Source organism: Carassius auratus, chromosome 9 (assembly GCF_003368295.1).
Source record: "Carassius auratus strain Wakin chromosome 9, ASM336829v1, whole genome shotgun sequence".
Lineage (NCBI taxonomy): Eukaryota > Metazoa > Chordata > Actinopteri > Cypriniformes > Cyprinidae > Carassius > Carassius auratus.
The window spans coordinates 33374516-33386909 of NC_039251.1; the positions used below are offsets into that span (position 1 = coordinate 33374516).

At 37.3% G+C, this 12394-nt stretch overlaps 1 protein-coding gene across 1 annotated transcript; it reads left to right on the top strand.

Annotated features, from left to right (window-relative positions):
* The first annotated feature begins 460 nt into the window (after nucleotides 1-460).
* evx2 (even-skipped homeobox 2) lies at nucleotides 461-5343 on the top strand. Its single transcript, XM_026272652.1, has 3 exons — nucleotides 461-1742; nucleotides 2274-2512; nucleotides 3030-5343. The coding sequence occupies exons 1-3, from the start codon at nucleotides 1340-1342 to the stop codon at nucleotides 3636-3638; spliced, it is 1251 nt and encodes a 416-aa protein (XP_026128437.1). The 5' UTR covers nucleotides 461-1339; the 3' UTR covers nucleotides 3639-5343.
* Nucleotides 5344-12394: the final 7051 nt, after the last annotated feature.

The following is a 12394-nucleotide window of genomic DNA, read 5'->3' on the forward strand; positions in this document are numbered from 1 at the left end:
ACAGACTCAGCATCACATATTAAACATTTTTTATTACCTATTTTACAGCGTTTGACACGTGTGCTAAAATGTCTATAGTCGACATATGCTATTGTGAGAAACGTTATTGGGTAAAATATTGATTCATTTTGCATATTAGATTAGATAGAAGTGTGATCAGCGATCTAGACTGGCACTGATCACAATTATAATCCCTATACAGTATCAATATCTGTATAGTATAATTATGTAGCAGTAAAACGTAAAGTCGACATCTGTTTATATCTGTGATAAAAGGTGTAGAACGAATTAAAAGGTTTTTCGTGTGCCATCACATAATTTTGGTTCAGTAAACAGGTAAACCTGAATTTAATAAACGAAATTTGTCATTGAGGGTGATGAGTCAGTTTTAACTCTATGAAATGAGGATGCCATCAATTGACGAAAATAATGCATCAAGAAATTTTAGCAGTATCCAAGGCAAAAATAAATAAACAAGAAAGGTATTAGAAGACGACTACCAATAAAATAAATAAATAATTCAACCAACAAATAATAAAAAATATCTATATAAGATTATATTTTGCAAACGCTTGAATTATAGTCTATCTCCAACAAATAAGAAAACCACGGCGTTTAAAAATGGTCACTAAATTGAATGCGCCCAATATCGTTCTTTTGTAACGAACAACCATATTCACAACGGGATCTTCTAATTGGATGCAAAAAATCTTTAACTAATGCCTCTCATTCGGAAACGTCTGTGTGAAATAATCGACAGAGAAAGAAAAAAGAAACAGCTCAGAGAGAGGGAGAGCCAGAACAGAAGGAAGGAACAATAGAGAATCAAAGCATAATGATATTCCTAAATGAAGAGGGAAATGTTGCCGCGCTCATTTTATTAATCAGACTGTCAATTTCACCCCAGAGGCCAACCCCAGGAGCCATCTAAAACAGAGTCAGATCAGAAGCTGCTCTCCTCACTTCTTCTCTCTCTCTGCACCTGGATATACGCGTCTGGCCGATCAAGGGCCGACTCTATCAACCGATGACAGTCTCTCTCCTATTTATTTGCTTATAAACCTGTTACAATAAATGATCATTCGAACCGCGTCACGCGCACCTTTAACGACGAAGGCGCAAACCACTTTTTGATGAATGACTTTCTGGAGCAGAGAGGATGTGCGGGTCATTTTGAGCAGTCATTCGTTGCCCACACTGGCATTCCTCTGTTTTTAGCTTCCAGCTCATAAAGGTGTTATATTATTTAGAGGCGGCAGCTGAGCTGAATGCGGATTAGATCCGCCACCAGTCATCGGAGCACCAGCCCTGGGACTTTGGATTTTTTCTGCACGACTTCATGATGGAGAGGATAAGAAAAGAAATGATTCTGATGGAAAGGGGACTACACAGTCCAGTGGCAGGAAAGAGGCTCTCTGACTCGGCCGGGAACGCGGTGCTCGAGGCCCTGGAAAATTCTCAGCACGCAGGTCGCCTCAGTCCGAGAATAACTTCAGCCTCGCTGCACGGTAACCTCGGGGATATTCCCACCAAAGGCAAATTCGAAATCGACAGCTTATTCGGAAACCACCATAGCGACAATACCTCCTCCACAGAGGTTTCATCCTCCGAAAACAGGAAGAAAATAAACCTGTACCCTGAAGTTTCTCCTGACTCCGATATGAACAGCGATGTGGAAGTGGGTTGCCCGTCTCATCGCTCACCGAGCAGTCTCAGCCAACAGAAGGAAAACAATAGCAAAGGTAAACAAACGACATGGAAACTTTGATCGAGTCTTTTATACATTTGTTCAAATGATCATTTGAGTGGGCATCACAAAGTTTCAAATATAGCCCTCATTGGAATTTGTTTTATATTATTTTTCAAATGCATGTTTTCATACGTTATGTTATAATTTATGGTAGCATTTCCCAAATACTTTTTTGTAAGCTTTGCAAGTATTTTACCCTTGCCTTAGACGAATTAAAATCATCTGTGATTGCATTGTGTGTCCCAATATGTGAATTTTGCAGTGTTAAATTGATGCAAATCGGTGAATGCGTTTGTCTTTTATTTTTGGCTTAAAATCATTTTGATTTTCTGAGAAAAAAAAAGTTAAATGTAATCCCAACATATTTCAGATGAATTGCATTTATAAATAAAACCACACATATTATTTTACGTGCTTGTGTATTTTATTTTAATGTACCTTACAAATCAACGTGATAAAAGACTAATATGCATGTTTAAAATATTACGCATTTGTATTTTATATCTTCCATTATTCGATTTAGGTTTTTCCGACAGTAATTCAGGAGCTTCAAATACAAGTTCATCGTCTCTGTCGAATATGAACGGCTCCATCAGTAACTCCAGCAGCTCGAGCGCGGATCAGGTGAGGAGGTACCGGACTGCGTTCACCCGAGAACAAATCGGAAGACTGGAGAAAGAATTTTACAGGGAAAACTACGTCTCAAGACCCAGGAGATGTGAACTGGCCGCTGCATTAAACCTACCCGAAACAACAATAAAGGTATTGGTCTGATTTTTATTATTTTTCCCAGAGTAGAACAAATATATATTTGCTAATTTGTAATGTTTATAAAATGTTTAGCTAATATTAACATTTCACAGCCACCAGCATAGATTACAAAAACAAAACAATGCAATTGCATATGGCAATTATCAATCTAAAAATGAATCCTTTCCACTAAATACTGTTTACAGAGAACGTGCAGTCTGTTCACATCAACAAAATCTGTTATTTTATTTTGTCTGATGCAAACCTGCCTAATTTCATCTGTGCTCACGTTACCTATCAACCACAAAAACAGCCCAAAGGGGGTACATTAAAAAAATTATTGGTCGATTCGTAAAGGACACAAATAATCCTCTGATCATAAAGCTTAACATTAAAGCTATGCAAAAACTGAGTTCTGAGTTTGTTTTAGCCATGCACAACGGTAGAGTTTAATTGTTTTGTTCTCGTCTCTCGCCACTGTTCACCTCATCCCTAATTGTTACCTGTGTATTTCTGTGGATGCGTGTAGGTGTGGTTTCAGAATCGACGAATGAAGGACAAGCGGCAGCGGCTCGCCATGTCCTGGCCACATCCCGCCGATCCCAGCTTCTACACCTATATGATGACGCACGCGGCCGCCACCGGAAGTCTGCCTTACCCTTTTCATTCCCACATGCCACTACACTATTACCCCCATGTCGGTGTCACGGCAGCAGCTGCCGCCGCAGCCGCCTCAGGAGCCGCTTCTTCACCTTTTGCTACCTCTATTCGTCCCCTTGATACTTTCCGTGCGCTTTCTCATCCATATTCGCGCCCAGAGCTGTTGTGTAGTTTCCGGCATCCAGGACTATACCAGTCACCGGCAGGTTTGAACAGCTCGGCGGCGGCGGCAGCGGCGGCGGCGGCGGCCGCTGCAGCAGTCAGTGCGCCTTCAGCTACCGGGCCGTGCTCATGTCTCAGCTGCCACAGCAGTCAGGCCGCCAGCGCACTCGGCTCCAGGAGCACCAGCTCTGATTTCACCTGCACGGCGTCCGGCCAGAGGTCCGAGAGCGGATTTTTGCCATACTCGGCAGCAGTTCTCAGCAAAACCGCGGTGCCCTCACCAGACCAGAGAGAAGAAAGCGCGCTCAATAGATAGCTTAGTGCTGGCATGCACCCCTTCATTTGAAGCACATGCATTTGTTATTATTATTTTTAAATTGAGGGACAGAATTTTCATTCTAGTAAGGCCTGTTACGCCCAGAATTATATTAAGAAAAATATTTAAAATACACGAAATCTAAGGCCTTTTAAATATGTTGCAACACACGGTATTAAAACAGTGCGTTATAAAATGAGCTAAAATTACATTATTATTTTTTTTTATATTTTATTATATTGTAGTAATAATTGTATTTGTCCTTATTTATTATTATTATTATTATTTATTAATTACAATTGTATGCAAATATTATTTTCTATTAGACTGGACCACAGTAAAGAGGATATACACTGGTTGTGCCACTTTAGCTTCTGTTAAAGGACCAGTGCTGTTAAAGTGCTGCTGCTCGAGGGACACTCCCTGATGTAGGAGTGTGGCGCAGAAAACCTGCACTACTGCTACAATGTCAATTCTGCTGTTAATAATGTGAAGATTATGACGAAAATTGCCAATCATGTACCTTGATGGACCTCCTTTGAATGTGGAAATGTAAGAAAGTTCCCGTTCTGAGACTCGCTGTCAAAGCATAACAACCCGCTGTGGGAAGTCATTAGACAAGATAGATAAAAGACCTTGAGCATTTCGCATTGTTCTTGGTGTGTAGATTGTACAGTATTAAACGTGGTATTCGTTACCTGAGAATTCCTTTTTTATTATTTAAAAAAAAAAAAGAAACGAAAGAAAAAAAAGAAACCTTTCCACCGAGTCCTATTTCCAATCTTGTTTTTGGGACGTTGGTGGGCCTGGGTAGAGTTTCTCTCAGAGATGTTCCGCTGACGCGAGCAGTCTCATTAAATCCAAACCGATATTTCCATAATACTCCCAGTAGAGACTCTTCACTCACAATATAATGGGATTATCCACACAACCCCAAACTTCAGACAAATTGCTCATGCATTTCTGTCTGCATACATTTTTTTCCACGGAAGGCGGAATTCTGCCTTACATAAAACCACATTTTAAAAATAGCAAACTAGCACTTGTACAGATCAAATGGTGAGATATTTTGTCATAACGCATAATCACGTTTAAATTGTATTAAACTAAAATTCTGACTTTCATTCGAAATTATTAGCTTCACAGATTTTACCCTCTTTATTATTATTTTTATTTTTTATTCAGTGACTGGCTGGATATTTGTTTAATTTTAGGAATACACCATTGTTTTAGGTCCTAAATCTGACATTAATTCGCCAGACTACAGAACAATTAAAAAAAAGAAATATTAGGCCTGAAATCATGTTGAAATCACTCATTGTATATAAAGTACATTACGTTGCTGTTTTCATTTCAAATGGAAAAAGAAAACAAACAGATTTTTTTATTATTTTAATTATTATTATTTTATTACTGAGTTTTTGCGCGGGGCTGGCTGCCGTCTGTTCAATGAATGACAATACTAAAATCCCAGTGTTTTGCTCCTATCCCAAGGGTTCGACTCTGTACATTACGTCTCTGTATTTTACATATTGCCGACTGTATGAATTTTCATATTTTCACTTGAGAAAAATGTGCAATATAGAAATGTATATTATGTTATTTATTGATGGTGTTGTTCTTGGAAAATAAATATTTAAAACGCAAATTTTAATATCGTTATCATTGTGCACGTTGCAAATGGCTAATTGCAGTTTGAACTGAAAGCATTAAAAGGCGAGCAAATTCAAAATCAAATGTAACAGATGTTGCCTACAACGTTTCATTCACAAATGTCCACTTCACACACCTTTATATTACTTACATTTCTAATTAAGTGTGTTGTTCCGTAAACAATAATAGCCTACACGTAAATCAATTTTTTTGATAGTAAATTTTTAAAAGTTGAATTTAAATCCAAGGAGGTATTTGTATATTTTTATCTTCTTTTCAAAATCAATATATCAATGAAAAATAAAAAATCAAATAGTGTGAAGCGTTCCTGCTCTGTAACCAATTTTTTTTTTTTTTTGGTGAGAAAGTGAGGCTGGCATTAATTAAAACGACACTAAAACTATAGGGAATATGGAGTCTGCGATCACGGGTCATTCCGGCCCTATAATTTACCATTATTTTTACATTACCTCTAAATGATACAAGCTGATACTGTCGTTAATTGCAGCCTGGTTAAATATATACCGGGATATTCCCGGGGGACTTTGAGATAAGTTGCTTTCTTTTTGAACGTCCCCATTAAAGAAATGGGATTAGAGGCGCAGCAAGAGTGTGATGTATCGCCATGTTTCGTTATGCTCTTTACCAAGGCGAGGGTTACAACCCATACAACAAAAGCATTGAGATAGATGGAGAGGCAAACTGGAGAAGACAGAGGGCAGAAAAACACTGGCCACAATAACGCCATCAGTTTTGTATCCAATGTGCAAAGACTGAAAAAAGAATTCATCATAAAATGCAGCAAACTGTCTGTCACCTTAGCCGAATTGCTTTTGACAAGAAAATAAATCTGCGGCTTGTTTAATATATTTTATTTTTTCTTTATTTCGGTGCTAATAGAAACCCCAAATTAAATGTCCACCACCAAGATAGAAATGCAAAGATCGATGATCCTCCCGCTACTGTCCAATCACGCCCATTTAATTGACTGTATTTTCTGGGTAATTGAACTGCTTGTAGTAAATTGAAGATTTTATAGAAACGACATAAAAAACTACATTTACTGACATTCATCGCATCTTTGACATTGATTATCTGATCAGCGCGTGTCATGCTAACCTCCAATTCTTCATTACACACTGTTTATGAGCTGTTGCAGAATAACTCGCTTGTTCCACCGTGATTGATTGCCTTATTAACGCGTGCTCTTGTAAGTGTGACCGAACTGATTACGATGCATATGTTTAGAATAATGTTTCATTTAGCTGACTGCGAGTAATGCGAGGTGACAGCTGCTGCGGGGAGGACAAAATCCGAACTACAGGGAGCACGTGGGGCCAAAAGACTGTTGTTTTAAGGTGGAACTTCACAAACACGTCTGGCGAGTGGAAAACAGTGCGCGCAACTGAACATGTGCGCTAAAATCTCAATGAAATGATGAGACCCTAGCTATATTATTAGATGCCATAAAGGCAGGTCGTAGTTTTTAATCGACTAGATAGAAGACTTTGGTAAATGGCTACCCAAAAGCTGTCAGATTTGATTATTCTCGGGGAAGAATAGGCGATAGGCAGGGCGAGGGTGATCCCAATCCTATCCAGTTGATGGGATGGACCTAAACGAACAGGATACTCAGTTCGACATGCGAACTATATTAGATCTGGGTGATACTGCGTTATAGATCTCCACATGCTGTCATAATTTAGTTTTCAGTGAATGGACTGCGTAAAAAAATACAGTGGGGAAAAATGAGAAGAAACCGAACATGATTTAATAGCAAAATACACCCAACAATGGCACTATTGAGTTGATTGCATTGCGTCAACGGCTAGTCTTCAACAAAGCTTTATTATGCGCTTTGTTTTGTTGACACCATTAAAGAAAACACAGGGAACAGAAGGGAAAAGGTTCGTGGCAACAGAAGCACCGGCTGTGATGAGGAGATTTATGCATCAAATGAAACCATGGCCACCCTTGTTTGTCTCAAATGAACGCTTCTGTTCAAATGTTGCTTTCGTATATTATGTGACATTAATTTAACTATAGCTCATTAAGGCAGAATGAAATGGTTAAATTAACTTATCAACCCATAATGATGATGAATGGGGTAGTAATTCAGATACAAGCTGGGCAATTTGCAAGTCTGCACATTTTGATAGTTCTCAAATAACATTTTGAATAGCAGGTCATCCCCTCAATCAACTGCATAAGCACGTTAAGTCGCTCCCTCTCCCTCAAAAAGGAAAATGTTTTTCATGCATATGTATTAAAACATGTTCGCAATTATCCTTGAAAATTGCCTTCACTTGCTTTAACGGCTGAGCTGTCTGTTTGCTATAAGCTGCCAATGAGGAGGTCTGGTTTGCAGGAGAAAATGGGGGTCAAAACATAATAGTTTACTGAAATAACACGTTAATTATATCACATTTTGCCAAAGTGTATTTTCAGCGTACTCGCTCGCAGTGTGAAACATGTTAACATCATCAGTACTCACCTCAACAGCTCTGACTCTCGAACACCAACAGAGGGCATTCTCCAATTCAACGTGCATTTATGGCAAGCACACCTGTACATTATAACGTTAATGTCACCTGGCACATTCTGGAAAGGATTTTGAATGCATCTTATGTACAGAAAACGCTGACGCCTATTGCTTTACTTTTCCCGTTTAATCTTATGACCTACATACACACGTACCGTAAACGCATAATAATAGTGGGACATTCATTCCGTATTACTTGAATTAATTAACCATAGACTTAATCCTTTGTCTGACTGACCACAATTTCAAATGAAGAAGCCTAGTGAACGAGTTTCACTCAAAAAAGCTGTGTTGTTTCAACCCAACTTTGAGTAAAATATGTACTAACCCAAACCGTTGAGTACATTTTTTAAATTGTATTTTTAACCCAAAAGTTGGGTTACTCCATTTGTGACCCAAAGTTCGATAAGGATTGATCTAAGACCTTAAGAGTGATTTTACGAGCGTTCGTTATTGTTTCAAGTGCGTTTCCCAAAAATGCATGTAACACAATTGTGCTTTAACTGCTACTTAGTCGCTGTCCAATTGTCGAGTGCTGAAATTTGTAGTAAACGCTCGTTTATTGAAATGTTAACCTACAGACAATTCGGATATAATACTAACTATCCTATTATAGTGTATAATATTATACTTTACATAATACTATATAATATGTTTTTATGGAGAGAGAGAGAGAGAGAGAGAGAGAGAGAGAGAGAGAGAGAGAGAGAGAGAGACGTAATTTCTGTCCAATACATGGCTTTTTTCGTCATTGTCACAAGTCATTGACAGATTTTTTTTTTCACCAGTCTTTGAAGCATATTTCCTACATTTATTATTTTATCCATTTTTTGGTCCAGTTATTTCAATTAGATATTTATTAGTATTTTTCTGCCATTTTTAATTATTTAATTTATAAATTAATAAAACCGAGTAATAAAGTGTACAATAAAGTACAATCAAATCCTTATATTATAATCACTTTGCCCTTGAATCAAGTTAAGGTGTAATCTGCCGATTGTCCTGCAGGTGACCACATAAATCTGTCTTCTTCGTTCGTCGTTTATACGAACTTCTTAGGCTTACGAAGCTTTGTAAAAACGATTTTACGACTGATCTTAATATCACGGTCTGTTTCCCAAAAGAATAATCGTAAATCATTGAAAATCAATTGAAAATCATCGAAGATCTACGGGTGCTCTTGAGTAATCGTAAAGCAATTGATTATACTTTATTGTACACTTAATGACTAGTTTTCTTTATTTTCTTATTAACTTACAAATGTAATAATTAAAAAGGGCAGACAAAATAGAAATACACATCTAAATTAAATGACTGAATGAATAAAATAAGTAATGTAGGAAATGCTTCAAAGACTGGTGAAAAAAATGCGTCAATGACTTGCTGAAGTGCACGAAAGCCAGCTATGTATTGGACCCGGACTCTCTCTCTATACTGTATATAAAGTATATTATATATTATTATGTAAAGTATAATACTATAAACTATAATATAATATAATATAATATAATATAATATAATAGTGTACTGTATTGTAGTTATTATATCCAAGTTGTCTGTCTGGATCGCAGCACTTGGTTAACGTCAATAAACGATTACCACTATTAAGAGCCATTCTGTAACGTGACATTTCAGCACTTGATAAACGGATAGCGACTCCTTAATAGCACTTAAAGCACAGATACGAGTAATTGCTTTACATGGAATTTTCGGAAACGCACGTGAAACAATAACGAACGATCGTAAAATTACTCGTAGAAAACGTTCTTAAGCGCTAAGATCAATCGTTATCGTGACACCAGGCCCAGGTCAAACGGTAGCGCGCAAAGCTCGCAGAGGCGCGCGCCACTGAGGCTTGATTGGGTACTTGCGAATAATTTTGCCTGCCTTAAATGACATCACACTTTCGCGGATTTATCGGATTTTTAAGAAATAATATTTTTTTTTGTGCCCTATACTCGCGCATCATTATATGAAAACACGTAGAGATATTGTTGCACTGTAATGTTCTTGACAGCTGTTACTTCACAAGAAGTGCAGCAGCTTTGCGCGCTAACTCATGAGCAGTCTGTCAGTCTCGCTGTTAGTTTCCATCTTACTGAAACAGAGAGAGCAGTCTCTTGCTTTAAAGAAGTCCCATTGACAGTGGTCAATGATGTAAATACAAATTTCAAAGATATTTACGATACATGATCATTTTTGCAGATTTCCAGGGGATTTAGTTTTGCTTCAAAGTGAAATGACCAAATGCTTTATATCACACAATTTAAATCAATAATCATATAGAAAACAAAAAGACACCCTATCAGAGAAAATACTGATATTGAATCTGAGATGTCTGAATCAGCTCTAATTAGTCACAGCAAATAAATAACTTTTTGAAGGCATTACAAAGTGCAATAGGATTGAGTCAAACTACAATGATAACTGTATATTTGAACTCTGTAATAGGCAATAGAAAATAGAAAAATAGAGTCCCATTGCCTATACAATACAACATACTTCTGATGCCGCATCTTTCAAAAAAGGACAAAATGTGTGTGTGTGTGTGTGTGTGTTCAATTTGCTATCAGTGTGTTTAATTAGCTAAAATACTGAATGATATTAAATGAAGATAATATCTTAACAAAGATGCTGCAGCTCATTTACAATGACATATTTTAGTATTAAACACTACTCAGTGATGATTTAAGAAACAAATGGACATAACAAAAATGACATAATGAAAAGATGCATGGACTCAATCTGCCTTTAATGTATCTTTTATAGATTTTATGTATTGTGGGGACAAGTGGTATACAATACTGCAACCCCCACTACCAGAGGATAACAACCTAAGCTTTTACAAATGCACAAGCCAAAAAAGTATTGTTTGTGGCTCCACAATGTTAGTATATCTTACAGGAATAGTTCAACAAAAAAGGAAAATTAATTTACTTACCCTTTACTTTACATTTACTTAATAAATTTGGCAACCAAACATTTTTAGTTTCAACTGACCCCCATATCTTCTCTATGGCGTTATAATCAATGTCTTGTTTTTAGATCATGTTTACTTGATCCAGTGACATAGAAACATGTTGTACAACTGGTTCCAGTGACTCACGTAAGACGCATTATTACCTTACAGCCAAATACATGCTGAAGCTCCTCATGGTCTAAGTACACTGTGCACTGGATTTAATCTACTCACACTGTGTTGTGAAAGTTATACATTTATGAGTACAGTTGCTGTCCATGGTGCTGATCTTCACTACTCCAGCTGAGGCAGTATGATCCAACCCAACCCATGCATGGTCCTTATAGCACACATGCTAGCTCTAGATTTCATACTGAATGCCCCATCCTCTCTCCATTTCAGAGTTATCAGATTCCGAAGAGAGAGGATCAATCATCAGAAGCATTGGCAGGTTTCTCACAAAATATTTGCCGTTGCTTTTTTAACATGAAGTCTTGAAATGGTCTTGTGTAATATTCACTGATAGCTACCTTTTTATTTTAAAATAAAGTTTCAGATCAGTACTTTGTAAAGTGCTGAATGGGATGATATAGCTTTTATTATATTTCAGGACAGTTTAATACATCCACTTAGCAGGGGCGGGTCTACGTGGTGGCCAGGGGGGGCACCGGCCCCCCCTGAAATTCGATTGGCCACCCCAGGTGCCCCCCCTATAAGATGTCTTGTGATTGGTGAAGTTCGCGATTCAAAGAAGTGCAGCGTCTTCAGAGAAACAACGCTCGTCGCGATATTGGACTTAATTAATTAATTCTTGACCTGGGTCTTCAGTCTGTGATTAACTCACCTCGTGTCTGACAAGTCTTCGGGTTCAAATCATTCCTTAATCACGTGACAGACCCATGCGCTATTTCTGACATTTCTGTCACTGTGTTTTTGTTACTCTTTCTTGAGGATCTGTGGTGTTATTATTTTATAAATAAATAAAACCTTTTTATAAATAAAATATTGATTAATTTGTCTTTTTGACTGTCTATCAGTAAATAAACACTAGGCTATATAATAATATAATAATCCAAGTATTTATAGCCTAGTTTAATTTTTAATCCATTTTTAATAATATATGTATAAGATGCTTGCTCAAAAAGGACATAATGACCTAAATTAAAAGCAAACAACATTTTGAATCCTAAACAAGTAACACTACAGTTCTATAGTCTAATCTGAAGGGTGAACTCAAAAGACATAAGTCATACAACACGGTCATTTTTGAAGATTAGAATCCACTGTAAAAAAAAAAAAAAACAATCAAAGTGATGTCGCCGTCATAGAGACGACTCGTTCTTCCCTAGTCACATTAAAGATTCGTCGTTCAAGAACGACACATCACAAGACACCAAACAAAGCAAAAGAGCTGGTAGGTAACCTTTATGTATGGTTTAAAATGTTTGTATGGTTTTCTCAGATCAGTGTTTTTACCCCGTCAGGCTCTGCTCGCGTTGGTCGTGGTTGATTTCAATCGAATGTTCAGTCAACGTTTAATAAAACACAATAAAAGTAAAATACGCTGGGGGGCTATCAAACAATAAACAGTCATCTTGATTT